The sequence below is a fragment of the Panicum virgatum genome, chromosome 8N, assembly GCF_016808335.1.
Source record: "Panicum virgatum strain AP13 chromosome 8N, P.virgatum_v5, whole genome shotgun sequence".
Classification (NCBI taxonomy): Eukaryota; Viridiplantae; Streptophyta; class Magnoliopsida; order Poales; family Poaceae; genus Panicum; species Panicum virgatum.
The window spans coordinates 1,753,574-1,780,618 of record NC_053152.1 but is presented as its reverse complement, the minus strand read 5'-3'; the positions used below and the strand labels follow the sequence as shown (position 1 = coordinate 1,780,618).

The 27,045-nt window shown below is 51.7% G+C and overlaps 2 protein-coding genes across 2 annotated transcripts in view; both read left to right on the top strand.

The window, feature by feature from the left end:
• Positions 1–25,656, top strand: part of LOC120686553 (long chain acyl-CoA synthetase 6, peroxisomal-like) — a 30,041-nt gene extending 4,385 nt beyond the window's left edge. The window contains exons 12-24 of the mRNA XM_039968764.1: positions 81–160; positions 2,576–2,669; positions 2,795–2,883; positions 2,995–3,083; positions 15,767–15,896; positions 16,525–16,643; positions 17,325–17,448; positions 17,571–17,657; positions 24,066–24,169; positions 24,244–24,329; positions 24,702–24,788; positions 24,890–24,976; positions 25,059–25,656. Coding sequence (XP_039824698.1) covers positions 81–160; positions 2,576–2,669; positions 2,795–2,883; positions 2,995–3,083; positions 15,767–15,896; positions 16,525–16,643; positions 17,325–17,448; positions 17,571–17,657; positions 24,066–24,169; positions 24,244–24,329; positions 24,702–24,788; positions 24,890–24,976; positions 25,059–25,154 — 1,272 coding nt within the window. The 3' untranslated portion in view covers positions 25,155–25,656. The remainder of the gene's footprint in view (positions 1–80; positions 161–2,575; positions 2,670–2,794; positions 2,884–2,994; positions 3,084–15,766; positions 15,897–16,524; positions 16,644–17,324; positions 17,449–17,570; positions 17,658–24,065; positions 24,170–24,243; positions 24,330–24,701; positions 24,789–24,889; positions 24,977–25,058) is intronic.
• Positions 25,657–26,189: 533 nt separating this feature from the next.
• LOC120685492 (CBBY-like protein) overlaps positions 26,190–27,045 on the top strand; it is a 29,553-nt gene continuing 28,697 nt past the window's right edge. Inside the window, exon 1 of the mRNA XM_039967451.1 lies at positions 26,190–26,577. Within this exon, the coding sequence (XP_039823385.1) occupies positions 26,266–26,577 (312 nt within the window). The 5' untranslated portion in view covers positions 26,190–26,265. The remainder of the gene's footprint in view (positions 26,578–27,045) is intronic.

The window sequence follows — 27,045 nt, the reverse complement described above, 5'->3', positions numbered from 1 at the left end:
TTTGCTCCATCGGGAAAGTTCTTTCTCTTATACAGTAGTGCATTTCAAATCCGTGATGTTGGATACCAATCTTTTCCCAGGGAGCTGTTCTTTCTCACGGGAACTTTATTGCAAATGTAGCAGGATCAAGCCTGAACATTAAGTTTTATTGCAAATGTTTGCAATTTCAGCTGTTTGGAGCAGAAAATTTGCCAATTTCGAGTTGCTAAACTCAGCCTATGTCACCTTGCTGCCTAAAAAAGAGGATGCCACTAGTGTCAAGGATTTCAGACCCATTAGTTTGGTTCATTCCTTTGCCAAACTAGTAACAAAAATCCTTGCCAACAGATTGGCTAGTTATCTAAATCAGCTGGTTTCTCCTAATCAGAGTGCTTTCATCAAAGGTCGATTCATTCTAGACAACTTCATGTTGGTCCAGCATACTACAAAGTTCCTACACCAACAGAAACAGGCTCGTATTCTGCTCAAATTGGACATTAACAAGGCTTTTGACTCAGTTTCATGGCCTTTCCTCTTGGAAGTTTTGAAACAGCTGGGTTTTGGTCCAATTTGGTGTGGTATCTTAAGTGGGCTGCTTCGAACATCCTCTACTCAGATACTACTCAATGGTTCACCAGGAGAAAGGATACATCACCAGCGCGGCCTAAGACAGGGAGATCCTTTGTCTCCCATGCTTTTTATCTTAGTCATGGATGTGCTTTGTCACTTAATAAAGAAAGCTGCGGATGAGAATATGTTACAACCACTTGCTAGAAGGGCGCTGCAACATAGGATCTCTTTATATGCAGATGATGTTGTGCTTTTCTTGAGACCTTCAGCAAGAGATATTGAAACTACTCTTGATATCTTGCAGCTCTTTGGTAATGCCTCTGGGCTCACAACAAATCTCCAGAAAAGTAGTGTTCTTCCCATACAATGTGCTGAAGATGACAAAGCTTTCTTGCAAGAAGCCCTGCCATGTCAGATCTCTGAATTCCCTTGTAAGTACCTGGGAGTTCCTCTCTCTCCTCATAAGATTACTAAGGCACAAGCACAGCCCATTATTGACAAATTAGCAGATAGACTCCCAAGTTGGAAGGCTGATCTGCTCACCAAAGCTGGTAGAATGATTTTGGTACAGTTTGTGCTTACCTCAATGCTCATTTACATTTTATTGGCTCTTGAGTTACCACCTTGTGTTTTAAAGGCAATTGACAAAATAAGGAGAGGTTTTTTGTGGAAAGGCAGAAAAGATGCTAGAGGAGGACATTGCCTGCTTGCTTGGCCAAAGGTCACAAGACCATTTTGCTTGGGAGGGCTTGGTATTTCTGATCTTCAAAAATTGGGGTGGGCCCTGAAGTTGAGGTGGCTTTGGCTGCAGAAAACAGAGCCTGAAAAGGCATGGGTACTCTTCCCCGTCCAAGCACAGCCCCAAGTCCACTCTTTCTTTGAAATGGCTGTTCAAACGGTAATTGGTAATGGAAAAAATACCTGTTTTTGGACAGATAGCTGGCTGCTTGGTCAAAGCTTAAAACAGTTCCTGCCACATTTGTTTAGTGCAATACCAGCAAGAGCAAGGAAAAGAATGGTTTATGATGCTCTCACAGGTGGAAGATGGATTTCAGACATTAGAGGAGAAGTGTGCAGGTTCTAGTGGAATATCTCTACCTTTGGGACCTCCTTTCTATTGTTGAATTGCAGCCAGAAGTGGAGGACTTACATATTTGGAGGTTTTCAAATTCTGGGATATACACCACTAAATCAGCCTATGAGGCCTTTTTCATTGGAGCTACTCATTTTGGTTCGTGGGAGAGAATATGGAAAAGTTGGGCTCCAGTGAAATGCAAGTTCTTTATGTGGACGGTGGCACACATTAGGGTCTGGACAGCAGATAGACTTGCTAAAAGGGGCCTTAACCACCCACCGAAATGCCCACTTTGTGATCAGGTTGGAGAAACAATTGATCACTTATTGGTCTCCTGTGTCTTCACCCGACAGTTCTGGGTCCACACCTTGCAGCAGTTTGGGCTGCAAACCTTGGCGCCACAGTTGGATGATCACTGCTTTATTCATTGGTGGGGGGAAACTAGCAGCAGGTTCTCGGGTCAGGTTCAAAAGGGAATCACTTCCATCATTATTCTAGGATCTTGGTTAGTGTGGAAGCACAGGAATTACTGTGTGTTTGATGGAGGAACTCCTAATTTATCCCGGGTCATGGCAGCCTTTAGAGAAGAGGTCCAACTGTGGTCTGTAGCTGGGGCTCGAGGAGTTTCTTATCTCCTTGCCCTAGCTCCCACCTCCTAATTGCCCTGTGCAGGTGGTCTGGTCCTTTAAGTGTTTAGTGTGTCTAAGAGAGTGTGTTCTTCCTAGGGTGTGTTACAGATCCTTTATCCCTGTAACATTTTTGTTTTGGGGGCTCTTTCCCCCCCTTTTCTTTCTTCTTAATATATTGATGCGCAGCTCTCCTGCGCATTCGAGAAAAAAAAATGTGTGAGTATTTTACATTTGAATAGAATTGTTCCTGCTTGCATAACTTGTCCAATTCATATCAGCTCTTAACATTTCTGATAATGGATTTATGAATTGCTTTCCCCAGATATATCTCATATCTACCTTTGGCTCACATCTATGAGAGGGTTAACCAGGTTGCATTGCTGCACTATGGTGGTGCCATTGGATTCTACCAAGGGGTATGCAGACATGAAACTATGCAGAAAATAACTATATATTTACTTTTCATTTTTATTCTTGAATACATATGTAATCTACAGGACAGTTTTGCAAGGTTATCTTTCCTTACTTTGTTAATTTCCAGGATAATTTGAAGCTGATGGATGATTTGGCTGTTTTGAGACCGACAGTATTCGCAAGTGTTTCCCGGTTATATAACAGAATTTATGCCGCGTAATATAACTATACCACCTAGTTCTTTATGTTCTATGTTCAGTATAAATATTAAAGAGTAACATGTTCTGTTGGTATTGCTAACAAGCTAGTTACTTATTTATTGTGTAGAATTACAAATGCTGTGAAGGAGTCTGGTGGCCTGAAAGAAAAATTGTTTCATACTGCATACAATGCCAAGAGGCAAGCAATCCTTTCAGGTAAGAACAGTATGAAGCTCATTGAAGCTAAATACCCTTTTGTTGTTTGGGTAACAGATGAAAATTTCTTCTGCATCAATATTGAAGCATAGAGTCGATACAGGGACTTGCACAACCTATTTATCAAATGGTGAGTGTCTCCTCTCATGGGTAGAAAGGTTAGGTGAGCAAGGTCTCAACCAACCCACCTGGTTTTGATTCTCCTCATCTGCTTAATGAACAGTTGGGGAATGTCTTCCCGCTGTCTCGTTCAAATGGTGAACCACACTGTTCATGGGCTATGCATGTATTCACAAATTTTCATCTATTTCCTAAAGGAGTTGCATCAACCACCTTAGTTGTTAGACCTCTGCTCCTTATTTTGTTTGATTTTGTTGAAGGCTGTCTTCCCCTAAGTTTATCTGTGCAAAGCATATGCCTGGTACTGTGATACATTTATTTAATGCAACAACAAATATGCCAAACGATTGGAAAAGATTTGTCCTTGTATTTTGCAGGAGAGTCGTTTATTTATGTTTCTAACTTTCTATATTCATAGGTCATTCCTTACCTACATCACATAGACGTTTTTTTATGTGGATCCTTCAAATGCCTGTCATTGATCTAACTTCATTTAACCAAAGGGGTGCACAGTAAAAAAATTTATAGCTAGTGAAGGAAAGTATAGGCACGGGAATTGTGATTGTATTCCAATGAACGGGGTGTTACATTATATAGACAAGGATCAGCTAGGGTCTAAAGGAAATATCCAATCTAGGGGATTCTTGCCTAACACAACACAAAACCCTAAGGCACACACAGGTGCCTGGCGCATGCAGGACTGGGCGCATGGCCCTGTGCAGCGCAGCCCATCAGGCCCAAGAAGCCAATACTAATGACCCACTAATGAATAACAGCAATACATTCTAACCCCCCCTGTAGTCTGATCGGCGGCACCGCGGACGTTCAGACTGGACCTGAACTCCGTGAAGATAGAAGACGGAAGTCCCTTGGTGAAGATGTCTGCATACTGAGACGAAGTCGGAACATGCTGAACTTTGACATCACCACCAACCACCTTGTCTCGAACAAAATGAAGATCGATCTCAATATGTTTTGTTCGCTGGTGCTGCATAGGATTGGAGGACATGTAGACGGCACTGATATTGTCACAATGGACCAAAGAAGTACGGCGAAGTGGAGCCTAGAGTTCACCCAGAAGCTGACGCAGCCAAGAAACTTCTGGCACAGCATTAGCAACGGCGCGATATTCAGCTTCAGCACTGGAGCGGGAGACAGTGTTCTGTCTTTTGGAAGAAGACACAAGATTATCTCCAAGAAAAATAGCATACCCAGAAGTAGATTTCCGAGTGTCCGAACAGCCTGCCCAATCAGCATCGGAGTAGTAGACAATCAACTCAAAACTAGCAGAGGGTCGAATCAGCAATCCCAGAGAGGGTGTACCGCGCAGATAGCGCAGAATGTGCTTAAGAGCAGCAAGGTGAGGCTCTCGAGGATCGCAGCCGGGCACCGCCTGCCGCTCCTCTGGTGCCGGGCGCTGCTGCCATGGGGGGCGCGACTCCCCTGGGCGCGGACGCCGCCCCTGCCGCCGCCGGCCTGCCTCCTGCAGGTGTGCTGGTCCCTAGCGCGCTCCCTTGGGCGCCCCTGCTGCCGCCGGCCTGCCTCTTGTAGGTGCAGGTCCCTGGCGCGTGTGCCAGTGCCGCTGGCGCTGCCGTCGGGCTCCTTCCCGCGGGGGTCCCTGCCCCTGTCTCCTCCTGCGGGCTGGGCATGCCGCCGCGGCCTGCCTCCACCGCGGTCGCTTTCGCCGCAGCAACTGGGGGCGCTGGGGCCCCAACTTCACCTTTTTCGCTTGCCGCCGTCGCGGCCCTGGGCGCGAGCGCGGCCCAAGCCACCGCTGCCGCCGCCGCCTACGGCGCGGGGGCCGCAGGCGCGGGCGTGCCAGCCGCTGCCGTCGCCGCCGCCCGGGCTGCTCAGGCCGCCCAAGCCGTCACCGCTGCGCGCGCGTGGCCCGCCGCAGCCTCCGTGGGCGCGGCTCCTGCTCGCCCGTGGCCCGGCGCCGCCTCCTCTGCGCCCGCGTGGCCTGGGCTCGGGATGCCCCCCGTGGATGCGCCGTACGCCGCCGCCGCCCTCCATGGGCAGCAGGCCGACGCTGCTCTCGCCGCGGCCCTCCTCGCCGCCAAGTCGGCGGCTCAGGAGCGCGTCCGTGCGGCTGCCTGCGAGCAGCAGATCGCCGCCGACGCTGCTCCGGCCGAAGCTTCTCTCGCCGCGGCCCTCCTCGCCGCCAAGTTCGACGATTCGGCTCAGGAGCGCTTCTGTGCAACTGCCTTCGCTTTGGAGCGTCCTCAGCCCGTCGTCCCCTTCACCGAGCACGGCGCTCTGTCCTCCCACCAGGCTCCGCCCTCTGGATCTGGACCTCGAACCGACCCCCTCCTTGGCGCTCCTCTCACCGGCCAGACCGGGGATGGGGGAGGCCGCTGGCGTCGTCGTCGGGCGGACGTGGTGCTGGCGACGCTACTTCTGGTGGTACTGGTGGAGGCCGTCGGGGCATTCCGACTCCGGCTCCCACTCTTGCTCCTGGCCCTGGAGGTACGTCCTGGCCATCCTTCGGCGCACCTTGGTCAGGGCGCATCCCGATGTGGTCGTTCCAGGGTCAGGGGGGGCCTCGTCCTCAGCCCCAGCTGGCGGCCGTGTTCGCGCCATTCTAGACCCCGCCCGCTCCGCCCAGCCAGCAGCCGGCCTGGCCTGGGGGGTGGGGCCAGGCCGCACTGGCGCAGTCCTTCAGCGCCATGGGGCTGATGCCGCCGGTTAGCACCGAGTGGATCGCCGACTCGGGTGCCTCCTTCCACACCACCCCTGATGCCGGTATCCTCTCTTCTGTTCGACCCCCACACCCCTCTTGTCCTTCTTCCATCATGGTTGGTGATGGGTCTTGCCTTGTCACCGCCGTGGGTTTTGCTCCTGGTTTTTTTCGTCTTCCCAATGTCCTTGTTGCTCCTCAGATGGTTCATAATCTTTTCTCCATTCGTCAGTTTACAGCTGACAATTCTTGTTCCATCGAGTTTGATTCTTCTGGCCTCACTGTAAAAGATTTGGCCTTCCGGTGTCCGCTACTCCGGTGTGACAGCACGGGGCCCCTTTACACCCTTCGCATTCCTTCTTCCGCTGCACCACTCTCGCCTTCTTCTTCGTCTGCCGTTTTTGCCGCGACGCCGTCTTCCACCACCTGGCACCTCCGTCTTGGTCACCCAGGCCACGACGTTCTGGCTCAGCTCAGTCGTAGTACAGATGTTCCTTGTACTACGGCTCCTGCTGAGCACCTCTGCCATGCGTGCCAGCTTGGTCGTCATGTTCGACTTCCATCTTCTTCGCATGCTGCGCATGCCTTTGATCTTATTCACTGTGACCTGTGGACCTCTCCTGTTCTCAACCTTTCTGTCTACAAATACTATCTGGTGGTGGCCGATGATTTCTCACACTACTCTTGGACTTTTCCTTTGCGCGCCAAGTCCGAGACCTTCCCCACCCTCCTCCACTTCTTTGCCTGGGTGTCCACTCAGTTCGGCCTCACCATTAAGGCCGTCCAGTGTGACAACGGGCGTGAGTTCGATAACTCCACCTCCCGTTCCTTCTTCCTCACTCGGGGTGTTCAGCTGCGTATGTCTTGTCCGTATACTTCTCCTCAGAACGGCAAGGCTGAGCGGATGATTCGAACGACGTCGTGCGCACCCTTCGGATCCAGGCCTCTCTACCCCCGCGCTTCTGGGCTGAGAGCTTCCACACCGCCACCTACTTGCTTAACCGCCTTCCGTCCACTGCTTCTCCTGCTCCCACTCCACACCACGCTCTTTTCGGTACCCCTCCTCGCTACGACCACCTTCGGGTCTTTGGGTATGCGTTTTACCCTAACACCTCCACCATTGCTCCTCACAAGCTGGCGCCCCGCTCGACTTGTGTGTTTCTTGGTTACTCCCCTGACCACAAGGGGTACCGATGCTTTGACCTCACCTCTCGCCGCGTCCTGATCTCCCGACACGTCGTCTTTAACGAGTCGGATTTCCCCTACTCCACCTCCTCCACACCTTCTCCTGACCCCGAGCTGGAGTCCTTGTTTCCGACTGACCCGGTGGTTCAGCCAACGTTACCTGTTTGTCCTTTCCCTGCAGGTTTTTCCGGCACACCGGCACCGCTTCCGGTGATCCCTGCTGCGCCGAGCGTGGCCCCGGTGCCCGCGGTCGTGCCACGAGCGGCCCCCGGACCTCCGGTCGTGCCGCGCGCGGACCCGGTGTCTCCTGCTGCGCCACGCGCGGCCCCGGTGCCTTCCCCTGCACTTGCGCGGTACGCTCAGCCGGTGCAGGTGTACCGGCGTCGTTCGGCACCGACACCGGCGCCGCCTCCGGCTCCGGAGGCTCCCGCGGCGCCTACACCGGAGTCGTCGCTGCCGCCTCCTACACCGGAGCCGTCGCTGCCGCCGACTCGCTCTCGAGTCGAGCCGGCGGTGTACCACCCGCCAGTCATCCATCGGGATCCTCGGCATATCCATCCCATGGTGACTCGGCGGATGGTGTCTCAGGCCGCGACTCTCTCCGCCACCGAGGGCGAGCCGCGGGTCTCTCCGGTACCCTCCTCTGTCCGCGATGCCCTGGCGGATCCTCACTGGCGCCACGCGATGGAAGAGGAGTATGCGACTCTTCTTGCCAACCAGACGTGGTACCTCGTGCCGCGTCCGTCTGGTTGCAATGTGGTCACCGGCAAGTGGATCTGGACGCATAAGCGTCGGGCTGATGGCACACTGGAGCGGTACAAGGCTCGCTGGGTTCTCCGGGGTTTCACCTAGCAGCCTGGTGTGGACTACGATGGGACCTTCAGTCCTGTGGTGAAGCCTACTACTGTGCGCACGGTCCTCTCGCTCGCACTCTCTCGCTCCTGGCTTGTGCACCAGCTGGATGTGAAGAATGTCTTTCTTCACGGCACTCTGTCAGAGACAGTGTACTGCTCTCAGCCAGCGGGATTTGTGGACTCGAGTCGTCCGGATATGGTCTGCCGGCTCAACAAGTCCCTCTATGGTCTGAAGCAGGCTCCTCGGGCTTGGTACTCTCGGTTCGCCACGTTCTTGCTGACTTTGGGATTCACCGAGGCCAATGTTGACACTTCTCTGTTCATCTACCGCTATGGGGATGAGATTGCCTATCTGCTGCTCTATGTGGATGATATTGTGCTCACCGCCTCCAGTCAGCAGTTGCTTGAGCGCTTCATCTCCTCTCTGCAGCAGGAGTTTGCTATGAAGGATCTTGGTCAGCTCCATCACTTCTTGGGAGTTACTGTTGAGACTCGCCCATCTGGCCTGTTCCTTCACCAGCGACAGTATGCACTCGACATTCTGGAGCGGGCTGGGATGACTGATTGCAAGCCATGCTCCACTCCTGTCGATACTCAAGCGAAGCTGTCTGCTAATCTGGGTGATCCCGTGGCTGGTCCTACTGCCTACCGGAGCCTTGCCGGTGCCTTGCAGTACCTGACCTTCACCCGGCCGGATCTCACCTATGCCGTTCAGCAGGTCTGTCTTCACATGCATGATCCCCGGGAGTCTCACCTTGCTGCACTGAAGCGTCTCCTCCGCTACGTCCGTGGCACTGTTGGTTTCGGCTTGGTTCTTCACCGCTCTCCCACCTCTGAGCTGGTGGTCTACACCGACGCTGACTGGGCTGGCTGCCCGGACACTCGCCGCTCCACTTTCGGCTACGCCGTCTTCCTGGGCGGCAACCTTGTCTCCTGGTCGTCCAAGCGGCAGCCGGTTATCTCCCGCTCCAGTGCTGAGGCGGAGTACCGGGCTGTCGCTAACGGCGTGGCGGAGGCGTCCTGGCTCCGACAGCTCTTGGCGGAGCTCCACAACCCGCTCGCCAAGAGCACGCTCGTCTACTACGACAACGTCAGCGCCGTGTACCTCTCCACCAACCCTGTTCAGCATCAGCGAACGAAGCACGTGGAGATCGACCTGCACTTCGTGCGCGACAGGGTCGCAGTCGGCGATGTTCGGGTACTCCATGTCCCGACCACCTCCTAGTTTGCCGACATCCTCACCAAGGGACTACCCTCCTCGACCTTCTCCGAGTTTCGCTCCGGCCTCAACGTAGCAGGTGGGTAGTTGTGGCTGCGGGGGGGGGGGGGGGGGGGGGGGGGGTATTTGCCATTTGTACTTTCTTCTTGTCCAGTCTTGAACACCGCTGCGACGGTAGTTCAGACTGGGGGGTGTTGGCTTTCTTGTTGTCCAGTCTTGAACACCGCTGCGCCGGTAGTTCAGACTGCGGGGGGGTGTTGGTGTATATGTGAGCCCATGTATAGAGGCCCATCTAGAGGCCCATGTATAGGAACTATATATCCCACCCTTCTAGGGTTTGGAGGAATACAAGCCATTATTCTCTCCAATTCTCTCTCTTACAGAGAGGTGTCAGACTTGGCTTCTGTAAATCCCAGAGATAGCAGATAACTGGCAAATCGACTATACCAGGCGCGCGAAGCTTGCTTCAAACCATAGAGCGACTTGTTCAGGCGGCAGACAAGTCCAGGCTGAGAGGGATCCTCAAATCCAGACGTAGGGGTGGGCATAAACCCGATACCCGAACTCCGAACCCGAAAACCCCGAATCCGAGCCCGAAAAACCCGAAAATTGAAAAACCTGAAGCTATTTCGGGTATCAAATCTGAAAACCCGAAATTAATTCGGGTAATTCGGGTTTAAAACACCGGTACCCGAACAGCTCGAATAGCCCGATTACTCAGCCCAACACTAAATTCAGCCCAGCCCAAAGGCCACACCCTCACATCCAGCAGGTAACCCTAGCTATTTAATGGAACCACCCAACAAACACCCTCGCTTCCCCACCCTCAACCTGCAGCCGCAAGCCAGCAACTCGCTCGGCCTCCCCATAGTCACAGGATCCGGGGTCGATGCCTCGTCTCTCGACCCGGGAACGTCGTTCCGATTCGAGGGTCGGGGTCGAAGAGGGTCAGTGTCCCATTCAAGGTTGGATCGTGTCCCGGTTTGAAAGGGGTCGTAGTCCCATTGCTAGCAGATTTAATTGGGATAAGGAGGTTAAGGACAGTGGATTGGTGTGGTTTTTGTTGTAGCATGGTCTAAATGTACTCTTTTATATGTTTCTTATATGCTTGTGCAAATTAGTTTCTTCATTAGTAGCACATATATAGTTTTTGTCTTTATCGACCTGAAGATATCGACCCCGATGAATCAGGGTCGCGTCCCACATAATAATTTATCGTTCCATAGATGTATACCCCCTTCGTACCACAATTTTATAAAATGACGACCCTCGACCCCGTTCCTCGACCCGGTCGACCCAGGAACTTTGTGACTATGGGCCTCCCCGTCCAGATCTCGCGAGCCTTCGTGAATTGCCCGCAAGTCCAATTACCTCTCTTCTCCTCCTCCCTCTTCACTCTCCAGCTCCTCTGCATACTACCTCGAGCTGCAAGCTCCATCTCCCCTGTTGGTCTTTGCAAGGATGAAGACTGCATGCTTTAATTGCTCCAATCCACTCCCTGTGCAGCAGCCAAGGGAGGGGGATTCACGCCAAGAAGTCCACAAAATCATTCAACTCCACCAGCATGAGCTATGGCTGATAGCAGCACGCTAGCACTACCATGCGCCGCCGCCTCCTGTCTGCTGTGACCTGCGATCTAGTTGCATAGTAATCGGGTAGTTCGGGGTTACCCGAACCCGAATTCTCGGGTTTTCTTTATTTCGGGTAGTATTTTTCAAAACCCGAAATTTTTAAAACCCGAAAAACCCGACCCGAAAATTTCGGGTTACCCGAACGCCCACCCCTGTCCAGACGGCTGTGTGCAGTATACTATTTCTATCAAAGTGCCATGAAGAAAAGCATTGGTGACATCCAACTGGTGAATTGGCCAATGTTGAGAAAGAGCCAGAGACAACACGGTGCAAACAGTAGCTAGTTTGACAACCGGACTGAAGGTCTCGCCAAAATCAACTCTAGGACGCTGAGTAAAACCACAACAAACCCAGCGAGCTTTATAGCGCTCCAGACTGCCATCAGACTTGAACTTGTGCTTGAAAACCCACTTGCCAGAAACCACATTAGCCCGCGGAGCTCGCGACACCAGGTCCTAGGTGTGATTCTGGACAAGAGCAGCATACTCAGTTTCCATAGCAGCACGCCACTGAGGATCGGCAAGTGCACTACGGAAAGTCTTCGGGATGGGGCTGAGCACGAAAGCATGGAAGACTGAGGGCACTCGAAAACCATGCTTGGCGCGAGTCACCATGGAGTGCTGATTAGACGGACGCTTAGGAACAGCGACAGCTCCCTTGGGCAGGGAGGGCGCAGGAGCATCAGCAGACTCCACAGGAGCTGGCGCCTTGGGGCGCCGAGAGTAGACGAACCGAACATCCTTGGCTGGCAGCAGGAGGTCCCGAAGTCCGCTGGAAGGTGACGGTGGTGAAGCCGCGACCGCTGCAGGCGAGGAAGCCGGACTGTCCAGTACTCCTGGCGCAGGACGATTCATGGCCGCGCCCAGCGCTGGCGAGGGAGTCCCCACAGGAGAGGAGGGTGGTGGAGAGGCGACGTTCATGGCCGCGCGTGGCGTGGGAGAAACCGGGGCCGCGCATGGCGCAGTAGGAGCTGTTTCCGCGCGTGGCGTAGCAAGTGGAGGGAAGCCTAGTGGAGGCCCGATCGATGCCGCGCGTGGCGCAGCTAGGGAGTTGTCCGTGGCCGCGTGTGGCGCAGCAAGAGGAGGAGCCGGCACGCTGGCTGTGGGACGTATGGCAGCGCCAGCGCCAGAGGAGACCGCAGCCGAAGCTGTAGGTGAACCTGCAGGAGAAACAGCAGACTGGGAACCAATCGGTGCCAGCAGCGTGTTAGTGAAATCCTCAAGAAAATCATAAGTCGGAGGAGCAGCGTCGGACGCTGTTCCAAAAAGGGGGAAGGGGAAGGAGGACTCATCAAAAACGACATGACGAGAAATAATGATCTTATTAGAAATAGGATCAAGACATCGGTACCCATTATGGTGTTGTGAATAGCCGAGGAAGACACAAGACACAGAACGAGGAGCTAGCTTATGAGGTGCTGTGGCTGACAGGTTAGGATAGCAACGGCAACCAAAGACGCGTAAGTGCTCATAGGACGGGGATGTGGCGAAAAGAGCCATATGTGGAGTAGAGTACTTGAGCGTCTTGGTGGGTAGGCGGTTGAGGAGATAGGTGGCGGCATGAAGACCCTCGACCTAGTAGGATGGCGGCAAGCCGGCCTGGAGAAGAAGGCTACGAATAATGTTATTCGTAGAACGAATGATTCGCTCGGCCTTACCATTCTGAGACGAGGTGTATGGGCAAGACATGCGTAGATGCATGCCACGGGTGAGGAAGAATGTGCGGGCGCTAGGATTATCAAACTCGCGGCCGTTATCGCACTGGACATCCTTGACAGTGGCGCCAAACTGAGTAGACACGTAGGCAAAGAAATTAGTCAGAGTAGTGTAGGTGTCAGACTTGAGGCGTAAAGGGAACATCCACAAATAATGAGAACAATCATCGAGCACTGCTAGGTAATATTTGTAACCAGTGATACTCGCAATAGGGGAGGTCCACAGATCACAATGTATAAGATCAAAATTATGAGTAGCTCTAGATGTCGATACAGGAAAAGGTAGATGAACATGACGACCAAGCTGACACGCATGATAAACTGTAGAACTAATATCTCAGGTACATGATGGGAGATGAGGCACAAGCTTAGCTAAAGCTTCATGACCAGGGTGACCAAGACGGCGATGCCAAAGCGACTGCGGTGTACTGGCGACGAAGGAGGTGGCCTGAGGAAACCTCAGGGGGTATAGCGGACCGGAGCTATTGCACCTGATGATCTCGCTCCTGGACGGAAGATCCTTCACAGAACAACCAAAGGGGTCAAACTCAACAGAACAATTATTGCCAGTAGTAAACTGGCGTATGGAAATCAGGTTCTTAATCAGCCCAGGAGAAACAAGAATATTATGAAGCTGAAAAGAACCTGGAAGAGTAGTATAGCCAGTGGAAGTAACAGGAACAAGGGACCTGTTGCCAACAATAATTGAGGAAGGAGAAGATGACCGAGGGGTTGAGCGAGAAAGGATACCGGTGTCGGAAGCCATGTGTGAGGAAGCCCCGGAGTCGAAGTACCAGTCGCCGCTGGAAGGTGGAGTCACCGTCATGGTGTTGAAGGTGGAGGCGAGGGAGCGCTGATCCCAGGTGGGGGATCCCACCAGCGGGTTGTAGTAGCCTGGCGCAGGGGTGGCTCACTGTCCAGCGCCTGCAGGCTGCTGGAAGGGCACCGTGGGCGCCTGCTGGTGCTGCTGCGCGACCAGCGCATGCTGCTGCTGGTGCTGCGGCTGCTGCGGCGCCGTCGGGATGGGCTCCAGAGGGGGACGGGGGCCTGGCCACATCGGTATCGTCCCTGTCCAGGGATTGTAGAAAGATGGCTAGCCCTAGGGAGCGCCTGGAGAGGTGCCAGAAGCCTTCTGGCCGGCGGTAGATGAGTTGCTGGAGCCGCCAGACCCGCCGGTCTTGTTCTTCTGGCCGCCGTGCTTGCCACGATGCTGCTGCTGCTTGCCACCGGATGCAAATGGCGCTGCAGAGGAGGCCGGGGCAGAAGCGCTTGCGGCCGCCACCAGGGCAGTAGCAGGAGCGGTGGAGCGGTGCTTGAGGGAGAGCTCCTCCATGAGCAGCTCGGCCTTGGCGTCGGCGTAGGTGGGGAAGGGCCGCCCGCACTTGAGGTGGGAGGCGACGACGGAGAACTGCTCGTTGAGGCCGTGAAGGATGTTGAGGACGAGAGTGCGATCCGTGATGTTCCCGCCAAAATCTCGGAGCTTCTCGGCCTTTTTCTTGAACTGGGAGCAGTAGTCGTTGATGCTGAGATCGCCTTGACGGAAGTCGCGGAAGTTGGCGTCGAGGTAGAGGGCGCGGTGCTCCTTGTTCCTGAGGAACTGGTCCTGGACAGCGAGCCAGGCGGCGCGCGCGGTGCAGCCGCGCTCTAGGGCATCGGCGATGTCGGAGGAGACGGTGCCGTGGATCCACGACGACACCACGCAGTCCATGCGGATCCAATCTGGGACAACAGGGGCAGGACCATCGTACAAAACGTTATCCTGCAGGGAGAATTTACCGAGGGTGAGGAGGAAGGACTCGCGCTAGTGCGAGTAGTTGTCCGTCGAGGAGTCGAGGACGATGGGCACGAGGCCGCGAATGTTCTGGACGCCGACAGCCTGGGCGTGCAGATTCATGATGGCGGCGGCCTCATGGAGAAGAAGGGCGTCCTGAAGATCTTGATTGCCGGCGTAGGGCTTGGGGGTGTGGCCGGCATCATCTCCAGAGGACTCGTCGTTGGGAGACGAACCCCCAGCAGTGGCGCGCTCCTTCGCAGTGCGATCAAGGGCGGCACGCGCAGCGGCCGCATCGCGGTCGCGCACAGCAGCAGCGGCCTCTTCCTCGGCCTGCGCAACGTGCTCTAGGGCAGCGGCGCGCTCGGCCTCGAGACGCTCAGCCTCTGCAGCGCGCTCAGCAGCGCGTTTGGAGGCCTCGGGGTCGATGTCGCCGGCGGCGGTCGCGTCAGCGAGGTCGGTGAGGCCGGCCATGGCGCGCAGAAGGTCCGCCGAGGAAGGGAGGGGTGCAGCCAGGGCGGCGCACACCCTAGGGTTGCGGAAGGTGAGGCGGGATGGAAACCCGGACTCGTGATACCATGAAGGAAAGTATAGGCACGGGAATTGTGATTGTATTCCAATGAACGGGGTGTTACATTATATAGGCAAGGATCATATAGGGTCTAAAGGAAATATCCAATCTAGGGGATCCTTGCCTAACACAACACAAAACCCTAAGGCACACACAGGTGCCTGGCGCTGGCGCATGCAGGACTGGGCGCATGGCCCTGTGCAGCGCAGCCCATCAGGCCCAAGAAGCCAATACTAATGACCCACTAATGAATAACAGCAATACATTCTAACAGCTAGACAAACCCGTTTGATCAAAATACCTGGGTTACTTAAATGACATTTTCCTGCTTTAAGTCAATACTGAAGTCTAGATGGCACGGGTATGGCTAGGTTTCTTTTCCATTTTATTGGCAGAAAGTTGATGCAGCCTGTATGGAACAAACCACTCAATGTTCCAATAACATATAATTATTATTGTGTTTTGGTTTGGAGTTCTTGTGTTCTATTTTTATGTATACCTTACGATCTTTAGGAAGACCTCAATATCCTACGGCCTGTTTCTATTTGGAAAATAGAGTACCTTTTACAATATTTCCTTGTGTTTCCCAAGTATAGTTTGGAAGATAGAATCTGGTGCAGTCAACCATTTGGGCTTGACTGTGCAAATGGTATTCCTGTAAGATTGTTGATCACTCATAAGATGGGAAGGGGCTGATATTTCTAGCACTTTCCAACATGAAGCTTTTGTAGTTTATTCAGGACTTCTTTATACAGCACAGTCTTAACTGATATTTCAGAAACTTCAGATAGTAATCCTCTTGGGTTGGTTTGTATCTGTTAATTAGCAATAACTGAATTAGGTCAATTTTACAATTTGATGCCATCATTAATCCAGTTCTTATCGCATCTATCATATATGTGTACTGTGTAATATGTCACTTATATACTATGCGTTTTCAGGTCGAAATCCATCCCCAATGTGGGATAAGTTGGTATTTAACAAAATAAAAGCTAGGCTTGGTGGACGCGTGAGACTTATGACTTCAGGTGCATCTCCACTGTCAGCAGATGTCATGGAATTCCTAAGAATGTGAGAGCTGACTTCTTCTGAGCTCTCATGGATAATTGTTTGGATCTTGGCTTTGCGAAATGTAATTACAACAACAACAACATAGCTTTTTTTCCCAAGCAAGTTGGGGTAGGCTAGAGATGAAATCCGAAAGAAATAAGTTCAAGGTTCAGGCACATTGATAGCTAGTCTCCAAGCGCTCCTATCCAAACCTATCTTTTTAGAGATATTCCAATCCTTAAGGTCTCTCTTAACCGACTCATCCCACGTCAGTTTAGGTCTACCTCTACCCCTCTTTACATTATCGACCCGCTCAAGAACCCTACTACGCACCGGCGCCTCAGGAGGCCTTCGTTGGACATGTCCAAACCATCTCAGCCGATGCTGAGTAAGTTTCTCCTCAATTGGTGCCATCCCGACCCTATCCCGAATAACTTCGTTCCGGACTCTATCCCTCCTTGTGTGCCCGCAAAACCACTGCAACATCCGCATCTCTGCTACACTCAGTTGCTGGACATGTCGCCTTTTTGTAGGCCAACATTCAGCACCGTATAACATCGCCGGACGAATTGCTGTCCTATAGAACTTGCCTTTTAGCTTTTGTGGCACCCTCTTGTTGCGAAATGTAATTACTGTTTAAATTTTTTAGATGCTTTGGTGGTGAAGTTCTTGAAGGCTATGGAATGACAGAGACATCTTGTATCATATCTGCAATGGATATTGGTGATAAATCAATTGGTCATGTTGGATCCCCTATTTCATCTTGTGGTAAGCTTGGTGTTTTGATTTCAAGCATTCCAAGGATATAAATAAATTTGCACCCCCCCGGGGCGGGGGGGGGCTCCTAAAATGTGTTTGAGTAACACTTCTGCACTAATGTTGAAAGTATAGCCTCATGAATTCAACTTGATATATTAATATACATAGAGAATCAATACTAAAGTTATCGTCTTTATGTGTTTTTAAAACTTTTTTATACCACTTATCTTATTTTATGGTGATGGTACTTTAAAAAATCTAATGGATGTCCACTGAAGTTAGTCACGGTGAATAAACTTATCCTAAAATATTGTTTCTATGCCTTAAGTTCTACTCCCTCTGTTTTTAAATATATGACGTTTAGGAGAAGCAAATTAGTTCATTTTTTAACTAAAAAGTTTGTCCTAAATGTCATATATTTAAGGATGGAGGGAGTATATCAGTTTCAAGGTTTAGTCTTTAAGTTTTAGTTTGACGTGTTTCAGGTCAACCATTTAGCAAGGTCCCATAGTCACCATGTTGATTGGAGCATGTATTTTGGAATAAAACTAGGCTGTTTCTTGAGAACTATGTCAATAAATTCTCTCATGACACTTATCAGATGATGCCCCGTATCCAAAATACTTAAAAGTATGCCTTTTTGCATTGTTCTCACACTTTCATTGTGGATCGTTTTCTTTCCATTTTCAGAGGTGAAACTTGTGGATGTCCCAGAAATGAATTATACTTCTGATGATCAACCATATCCTCGTGGAGAAATTTGTGTTAGAGGACCCACGATATTCCGTGGTTACTACAAAGATGAAGTACAAACGTAAATTTCTGCCCTTCACTTGTATTTACCTTTCTATATTGAATCGGCTGGGAAAAAAGGCTATGTTGTTGTTGTATATTGAATCGGCTGCAACTGCAACAAATACATTTGAAAACCTGCAGAAGAGAAGTCATTGATGAAGATGGTTGGTTGCACACTGGAGACATAGGTCTGTGGTTGCCTGAAGGGCGTCTAAAGATTATTGATAGGTAAAACTTAGTTGGCACTATTTTATTTTAGCCTTTCCTTTTGGAGTTGAGATGTCAATTAAGTTTTTTTCTCTTGTTTTAGTGAATACGGTGCGCAATTTATCTTTTAGTTCTCTTTATGCTCCAGTCTTCACATAACATGCATTAAAGTCATCGTAAAATCTCTATTGAAGCTAGGGCTAGAATTGATCTACCTGAAAGAGTGTTGATTCTCAATGAATAAGGATTACAGGGAGATTACATATATATAGGCCTAAGAGACCAAGGGTCCATGGTGTGAACACACTACCAGGAGAGGTCTGGCCGGGAATTAAACTAGCACAAGGAACTAGGGGGCTGCACAGGGAACAGGGAGAGACCCATTCACACACACGTATTCTAACACGCCCCCGCAGTCGAAGCGTCTGGTGTCCAGACATTGAGACTGGAGCGAAAATCTGTGAATACTGAAGTGGGCAGCCCCTTGGTGAAAATGTCAGCAAATTGGGAGGTCGTCGGGACGTGAAGAACACGAACATCGCCAAGGGCAACGTGCTCCCGAACGAAGTGTAGATCAATCTCCACATGTTTGGTGCGCTGATGCTGAATAGGGTTCGAAGACATGTAGACTGTGCTGATGTTGTCGCAGTAAACCAGAGTTGTCTTGCGCAATGGGGTGTGCAGCTCGGACAACAACTGTTGCAACCAGGAAGCTTCAGCAACTGCATTTGCAACGGCCCTGTATTCTGCTTCAGCACTAGAACGAGAGACTGTGTTCTGGCGCTTAGACGACCAAGAGACGAGACTGTCACCAAGGAATACAGCATATCCGGAAGTGGATCTTCTTGTATCTGGACATCCTGCCCAGTCCGCATCTGAGTAGACGATCAGCTCAGTATGGGATGATGGTCGAATCAGCAAGCCCAGATGCAGTGTGCCACTGATATAGCGCAGGATGCGCTTTAGGGTGGCAAGATGGGGTTCCCGCGGATCGTGCATATGAAGGCAGATTTGCTGCATTGCATAGGAGATGTCTGGTCGCGTGAATGTCAGATACTAAAGAGCGCCTGCTAGACTGCGGAAGTCTGTCGGATCAGAGACGGGAGGGCCATCAGCAGGGAGTTTTGGATTCATATCCACAGGAGTGGAGCAAGGCTTGCAGTTGGACATCCCGGCGCGGTCAAGAATGTCTATCATATATTGACGCTGGGAGAGAAACAAACCAGAGGGAGTGTGCTGGACTTGCATGCCGAGAAAGTAATGAAGCTGACCAAGATCCTTCATGGAGAACTCGTGCTGGAGAGTACTGATGGTCCGTTGCAGAAGTCCCATGGAGGAAGCTGTGAGGACAATATCATCAACGTACAGCAAGAGATAGACTGTGTCTGGACCCGAGTGGTAAACAAACAAAGAAGGATCTGTCTTGGCTGCAACAAAACCGAGCTGAAGAAGGAAGGAGGCAAACCGACTGAACCAAGCTCGTGGTGCTTGCTTGAGGCCGTAGAGGGAGCGGTTGAGTCGACAGACATGACCTGGGCGAGCTGAATCCTCAAATCCTGCCGGTTGAGCACAATACACAGTCTCAGACCGATTACCTTGGAGAAAGGCGTTGTTGACGTCCAGCTGGTGGATTGGCCAAGAACGCGAAAGGGCCAAGGAGAGGACTGTCCTGACTGTTGCTGGCTTAACCACTGGGCTGAATGTCTCGTCAAAATCTACTCCAGATCGTTGTGAAAAGCCACGGAGCACCCAACGCGCCTTGTAGCGCTCAAGAGACCCATCAGCCTTGAATTTGTGCTTGAACACCCACTTGCCAGTGACCACATTAGAGCTGGGTGGTCGTGGGATGAGATCCCATGTGTTGTTGGCGAGAAGAGCAGAGTATTCGGCCTCCATGGCAGCACGCCAGTTTGGGTCAGCGAGAGCAGCCCGATATGTCCGAGGAACTGGGGACAGAGGTGCCACTTGATAGAGAGCAGGAACACGAAAACCATGCTTGGCTCGTGTTGTCATGGCGTGCTGATTTGTTATCGGAACAGTGGGGACGGCACCGGCAGGGAGGCGCTGGGCGGGTGTCGCAGGTGGAGCAGCGCCTGCGCCAGATGGGGAAGCCGTAGGCGCCACAGCTTCAGCACCGGCTGCGGCAGTATTGGGGGCTGTAGAGGCCGCGGCGTCGACTGTTGCAGCGTTGGGAGCCGTGGATGCCGCTTCCTCGGCGCCGGCTGCTGCAGCGTTGGGGGCCGTAGTGACCCCTGAGGCAGGAGCGCCGCGTCGGGTGTACACGGCCCCGAAGCGTCCGCGCGGTGGAGGAGCGGGCGTCTGGAGAGCGACGGTGGAGCGGCCGGAGGCGGAGGAAGGAGTCGCGGTGGATGGGGCGGCGGCGGTAGCAGGGGACGCCCTACTGGGCGTCGAGGCCTCGGGAGGAAGGCAGCCGCTTGGGGGCGGCGCACTCTGTGGGCCGAAGGGGTCCGCCGGCCGGCAGGCAGAGGACGGCCCAATTGATGGAGGGGCAGCCCACGCAGGAGCCGGACCAGAGTCCAGCAGGCCGAAGCCCCAGGATGGCGCGGCTGGTACCGGTCCTGTTGCCTGGGAGGAGGCCGCACGTGGCAGTGCGGGCGGTGTACCTGCAGGGACAACACGGGGAGATGGTGGAAATGGCACCAGCGAGGGGTTAGTGTCGTCTAAAAAATCAAAAGCTTCATGTGGAGTTGGGGAGGAATCTTCGGCAAAGGGAACGGAGTACTCGTCGAAAACAACGTGTCGGGAAATGATGACCCGATTTGTGTTACGATCAAGACAGAGGTACCCTTTGTGATGTGAAGAGTATCCAAGAAAAACACATAGGGAGGAGCGAGGGGCAAGTTTGTGGGGGGTTGTGGCGGAAAGGTTGGGATAGCATTTGCAGCCAAAAACCCGAAGATGCTCGTAGGAGGGCTGAATGCCAAAAAGGGCAAAGTGGGGTGTGGAGAACTGGAGGGTTTTGGTTGGTAAGATGTTAAGGAGGTAGGTGGCTGTCCCGAGGGCAGCGGCCCAGAAGTGGGGGGGGGGGGGGGGGACGCGTGCATGGAACAGCAAGGAGCGAACGACATTGTTTGTAGTACGGATGATGCGTTCAGCTTTACCGTTTTGCGCGGAGGTGTAAGGGCATGACATACGAAGGTGAATGCCATGGGACAGGAAGAACGAGCGGGCGCGGAGGTTGTCGAACTCACGGCCATTGTCGCATTGAACTCCTTGGATGGTGGCACCGAACTGTGTGCGCACATAAGTAAAGAAATTAGACAAGGTGGAAAAGGTGTCAGATTTCAGACGCAATGGGAACGTCCATAGGTAATGCGAACAATCGTCGAGAATAACCAGATAATATTTGTGACAAGAGACACTAACAACGGGAGAGGTCCATAAATCACAATGTATTAACTGGAAATTATGAGTGGCACGGGAGGAGGATGCATGAAATGGGAGACGGATATGTCGTCCTAATTGACATGCATGACAGAGACCATCATCTGTGGTAGCATTACACTTAATGACAGAGGAGATGGCGAGTTTGGAAAGAGCTTCAGATCTCGGGTGTCCGAGACGTTGATGCCAAAGCGAGGAAGGTGACGAAGCGAGGAGTGCCGAGGCCGGGAGATGCAAGGGGTAAAGAGGCCCGGAGCTGTCACATCTGACGATCTCGCTCCGAGTGGGAAGATCCTTCACAGAACAACCAAAAGGGTCAAATTCCACGGTGCAATTGTTGTCAATGGTGAACTGGCGAACGGAAATTAGATTCTTAATAAGGTTCGGGGCAACAAGAACGTTATTAAGATGAAGGTTGTCCGAAAGATGGGCAGTGCCAGTGGAGGTAACAGGTACAAGGTTTCCGTTACCGACAACAATGCTAGAAGGAGAATGAACAGAAGAAGTGGTAGGTGAAAGAATACCAGCGTCGGAGGCCACGTGATTGGTGGCTCCAGTGTCGAAATACCAATTCTGCTGGGCGGGCTGTTGGAGCTGGAGAGTCTGAAATTGGGCTGCCAGAGCCTGTTGATCCCAGCCAGCATTGTTGTAGAGGGCCGGCGAGGAGTAGGCAGCGGGGCCTGGTGCTGGCGCTGGAACGCCGCACTGGCCGGCCCACTGGCCAGGGCAGCCAGCAAGAAGAGCCTGAGGCTGCTGGGCCGGTCCAGCAAGGTGTGGGGCAGAGGGACCCCGGGGTCCGGGCCACATGTGAATGGACCCGGCCCACGGGTTCTGGAAGCTGGGCCAGCCGGGCCCTCCTGGCGTAGGGGAAGAGCCAGCGCCGAGAGCAGGGGGCGCCGAGCCGCTGGCGCCGTGGTGGCCGGGAAGACCGTCGCCGCCGGCAGGGCCACCCCCACCGCCCCCGCCTTCGCCATTGCCACGCCTGCCACCGCGCTTGCCGCGCTTGGAGGACCCCCATGCGTGGAACCAGGGGGGACCTGCTGATGCGGCGGTGGCTGTGGGGCGGGTGCGGGCGAGCGGGTGGTGGTGAAGCTTTTCCCGCCGGAGCTGGTGAAGAGGGCGGTGGCTGGGGGCGCTTTCTCCATGGTCAGTTCCTCGATGCGCAGATCGTCTCGAACTTGCAGGAAGCTGGGCAGAGGGTTGGTGCGCCGGAGGTGAAGACCAATGGCAGTGAACCGCCCGTTGAGTCCCTGGATGATGTTGAGGACGAGGGTGCGGTCGGAGATGGGTTCACCGAGATCGCGCAGGTCCTCCGCCTTGCGTTTGTAGAGGCGGCAGTACTCGGCGACGGGGAGGTCGCCCTGAGAGAAGGCGCGGAAGTCGGCGTCGGCGTAGAGGGCGCGCGTCGCCTGGTTGCCAAGGAATTGGGATTCGATGGCGAGCCACATCCGTCGGGCGGTGGTGTTGCGCTCGGAGACGGTGTCGGAAAGGTCGTCGGAGATGGTGCCGAGAAGCCAGGTCCGGACGACGCAATCCATGCGTACCCAGTCGGCGGAGGTGGGGACGGCGATGTCGGAGAGGACATGGCGGTTCAGGGAGTACTTTCCAACCGTGAGGAGGAAAGACTCGCGCCAGCGGGGGTAGAAGGTGGACGTCACGTCGAGGAGGAGCGGGATGAGGGCGCGAATGTTGTGCACCGAGACGGCCTGCGCGTGAAGGTTGAGGAGCGCAGCGGCCTCATGGTGGGCGATGGCGTCGTAGTCTGGAGCGTCGGCGTCCTCGGCGTGGTCGGACAGGTTGTCGCCGTCGTCCGGGGGAGGAAGGTTGGCAGCGGCGCGCTCGCGGGCGGCGCGGATGCGAGCGTCGGCCGCGTCACGATCGGCCTGAGCGAGGAGGGCTTCTTGCTCGGCGTCGGCTGCACGAGCGAGGGCAGCATCACGCGCGGCCTGGGCGCGGGCGCGCTCCTCGGCGGCGGCGGCGGCCTCGTCGTCTTGCAGACCTGCCATGGGACGCGCTGGAGCAGCGTCAGGTGGGCGCGCTTGGAGCGGCGATGAAGGGGCACAGCGGAGCAGCACCAAGCGGCGCGCGTGGAGCTGTGTGGGGGCGCGCTTGATAGCAGTGCCAGGAAGAGCGGAAGAAAGGGGAAGGGCCAAGGCTGTAGAACCTAGGCGAATGATACCATGAAAGAGTGTTGATTCTCAATGAATAAGGATTACAGGGAGATTACATATATATAGGCCTAAGAGACCAAGGGTCCATGGTGTGAACACACTACCAGGAGAGGTCTGGCCGGGAATTAAACTAGCACAAGGAACTAGGGGGCTGCACAGGGAACAGGGAGAGACCCATTCACACACACGTATTCTAACACTACCATCTAGTGTGATGTCCAAGTATGAACATAAGGAGAAAATTTTATGAGGCCGTATGTGAACAAAAAGAAACTAGGAAAGACTATTAGAAAATTTGTATTTTGCACCAGTCAGGCCGAGTTGATGATGTTGGTGAACTCAGGCTTCAAAGATGCGCAGCTCTCCTGCGTGTTTGAGAAAAAAAAAAGAAAGTTTGTATTTGCTAGAAACTATCCTTTTATTTTCATGTCCATCCATTTTTTTATTATAGCATACGGGAGAACCCTATGGGAGAGCATAGTGAGGGCGATAATTTTAGGAAAAGCTTCGCTAAAAGAAAGAAAAGAAAAAGAAACACAAAGCAAATGACAAAACTAAAATATATTGGCATTGAAATCAAAATAACTGAATTGGAAAATCTGAACAGTGCAACTCATAATGAATAACTGAGTTTGAAGATCCCTGCATTTCTTTCTTGCCAGCTTTTCTGTACATCCAAAATGTCCAAGGAATTAAAAACCTTTGTTATATTCATTGGAACTTGTGTTCTCACAGAACATTTTTCCTAGATTCTTTTGTTGAATGTTGATATACATTTTCCCTAGGCATAGTGTTGTCTCGTTATTGTTCCTCCTTAATTACTAATGTTTCTACATGTTCTTCTGGACTCTAGGAAAAAGAACATTTTCAAGTTAGCTCAAGGAGAATACATAGCTCCAGAGAAGATTGAAAATGTCTATGCCAAATGCAAGTTCATTGCCCAATGCTTTATATATGGTAAAGTTCATGATTCTATATTGTCTATGACTATCAATTAAGCTGTGGTGTCCTAAATCTGTGTCTCAACGCAGGTGATAGTTTCAACTCTTCCCTAGTTGCTATTGTTGCAGTTGAACCAGAGGTTTTGAAGGCTTGGGCTGCATCTGAAGGAATCCAGGTAAAATATTTTAACCATAACATCTGTCATCTATTTATTTTCACCCCATGAAAAGAAATGTTGGTGTAGCTTTCGAAAAAAAATGTCAGTGTAACTAGTTGTGACACTGATCAAATATATAATTGTAAACTGAGGAATCATTTCCCATCATATGCAAATATATAAATACTATCCAACTTTACTGTGCTGTTGTCATTTGCTCATTCTTTACATGTTTCATGCCTACAACCTGTTTCCCTCTTCGATATGTTATCTGCAGTTCACCACCGAATAATATGTACAGCCTTTTTCTTCAATAAGTAGAACTTCAAGCATAAGTATTTAACATGTGCACAGACTTTTATGTTCTAAACTGTCCTTTCTAACATGTAGTATGAAGACTTAAGGCAGCTTTGTGTTGATCCTAGAGCAAGAGCTGCTGTCCTGGCTGATATGGATTCTATTGGAAAGGAAGCACAGGTTTCTCTCGTTTGTTCTTACCTAGCCTATTCTAATATTCTGTCCAAATGAAACTGTTGTGTTGTGATTCTTATTGATATCTCTATGCCTATTTGTATCAGCTAAGAGGTTTTGAATTTGCTAAAGCTGTTACGCTTGTTGCTGAACCATTCACATTGGAGAATGGTCTCCTCACCCCAACATTTAAGGTAGGCTCCAGTGGTGATACTAGAGGAAGTTTACAAACTGAAATGCTGTGTGACTGACACACCGTCCCGATGTTTTTTGCAGGTCCAAAGACCGCAAGCTAAGACATACTTTGCAAAAGAAATATCAGATATGTATGCAGAGTTGAGAGAGACGGAGCCAGCTAGGCCGAAGTTGTAATCGCTTGTGTAATCATCAGAACGAAAGTGAAAATAACAGGCTTACAGGAGATTGTTGGATTCCAAGATTTCACGATTATTTCTTCATATCATAAAATAAGTTGAATCTTCTGAATGGCAGATAATTGTTCCTGCAATGATCAGGAAAAGATTCCACAAGACAGGGGGCAGTGCTTGGTGCAGAATGAATACATGGTACTTGCTATATGAACCATTGGATTTGTACTATTAAAGAAAAATCCGATGCTGAGTTCATGTTGAATTTCTGTCCGTGTCCACTGCACTCTTGAATACATTGTGCATTTTTTTTTTGGTGAATACACTGTCCATTTAACCGTGCTCTTGTAGACGTGCCATGTGAGTCTGCATCTGTGCCCTAAATGGTACTTCATATAAAAATATTCTGCCCAACAATATGCATATGCTGCAAGATGTAATGTAACGGCAGCACTGAAGTAAAAAGTTCACGGCAAATTGTATACGAATGCCTCTTTGGATTGTGTTGTATAGCTGTTGAGACAGCTCAGAACCATGAACTGCTGCATCACAAGTGTTTGAATCAGAAGTATGAATGAATAAGAATTTTTTTTGATAAATTTGAAATGTCATGTGGAACTGAAACAAAGCACATTTTGCAACCATTGACTGGTATAACACATTTTCTGTCGCAAAGTCCAGATTTTTTAGACAGTCCGGTTTGTGAGGGCATCCGCAGTGTACGGAACCTGAGGTGGTGTTAAGATCAAGTCACATTATAGTTGCTAGCTTAGCAAAATTCGGTTTAGCCAGGTTCTATTCAATGTATTGCACCTCTCCAATGTATGATATCTCAACTTCATTTTTCTCTCTTTTCTTAGTATCCCCTTAGTAACCACGTTGGAGCTGCTCTGATGAGCCAATGATGGAGGTGCAGGCGAACGGTGATCTTTCTGGGCCTACTTCCACGTCATCGATCGTGAGCCATTAGCGCGGTACACGAAAGAGGCATGTGTGGTGGACACTGGACAGTGGATTAGCTTTAAAATCCTTATCGCATCGGCAGCCAGCGTCTCGCTAATCCACTGACCGGCCACCGTTTCCCGCCCAACGGAACCATCTCGGCGTCTCGCTCCATGGCGGCCGCCGCGTCGTCCACGCTGCAGCAGGGAAGCAACTTCACAAACGCGCACCGTGTCCCAAGAACCTCCAGTCAACAGCGCATTCCAAGTGGCTTAGTGAGGAGATCGGCGCCTTCCTCACTCTGCTTCCGCGCCGGGAGCGAGCGGACAGCGGCAGTCGTCCGCGCGGCGGCGGCGGCGGCGGCGGGCGACGGGGGTGCGCCGGCCGTCTCCCTGCCGGCGGCGCTGCTGTTTGACTGCGACGGCGTGCTGGTGGACACGGAGAAGGACGGCCACCGCATCTCTTTCAACGAGGCCTTTGCCGAGGTCGAGCACAATGCTCCCCTGATTTTAATTTTCTGTGGTACTTTTTTCCTAAAAAAATGTTAGAATAAACGGCTTATCGATTCATAGAAATCAATGGGTTCAGATAAATTTCTGCTGCAACCGACCATTAATTGACTAATAGCCATTCCAAGTAATCGATATCATCTAGATAAATTGTTGAATGAGTAGTTTAAAAAAAAACAGCCAGGAGAGCTGCCCATTGTATTAATAAGAAAAGGGAAAACCAAGAGGCAATGAATAGTCATTTTAGTACTCATGCTGAACCTGGATCGTCTTCTTTCAACAATGTGGCTTCGTGTTGCTTAATTACCTTACCTGTGGTTGGAGGTTGACAATCTCAATGCTACTTTGATTTTGTGCATCTATATCTTTGCTCCAAAATTGACTTCTAATGCAGCATTCAAGTTATGTTCGTTATGCTTACATTCATTGGGTCCATCTTAGCCA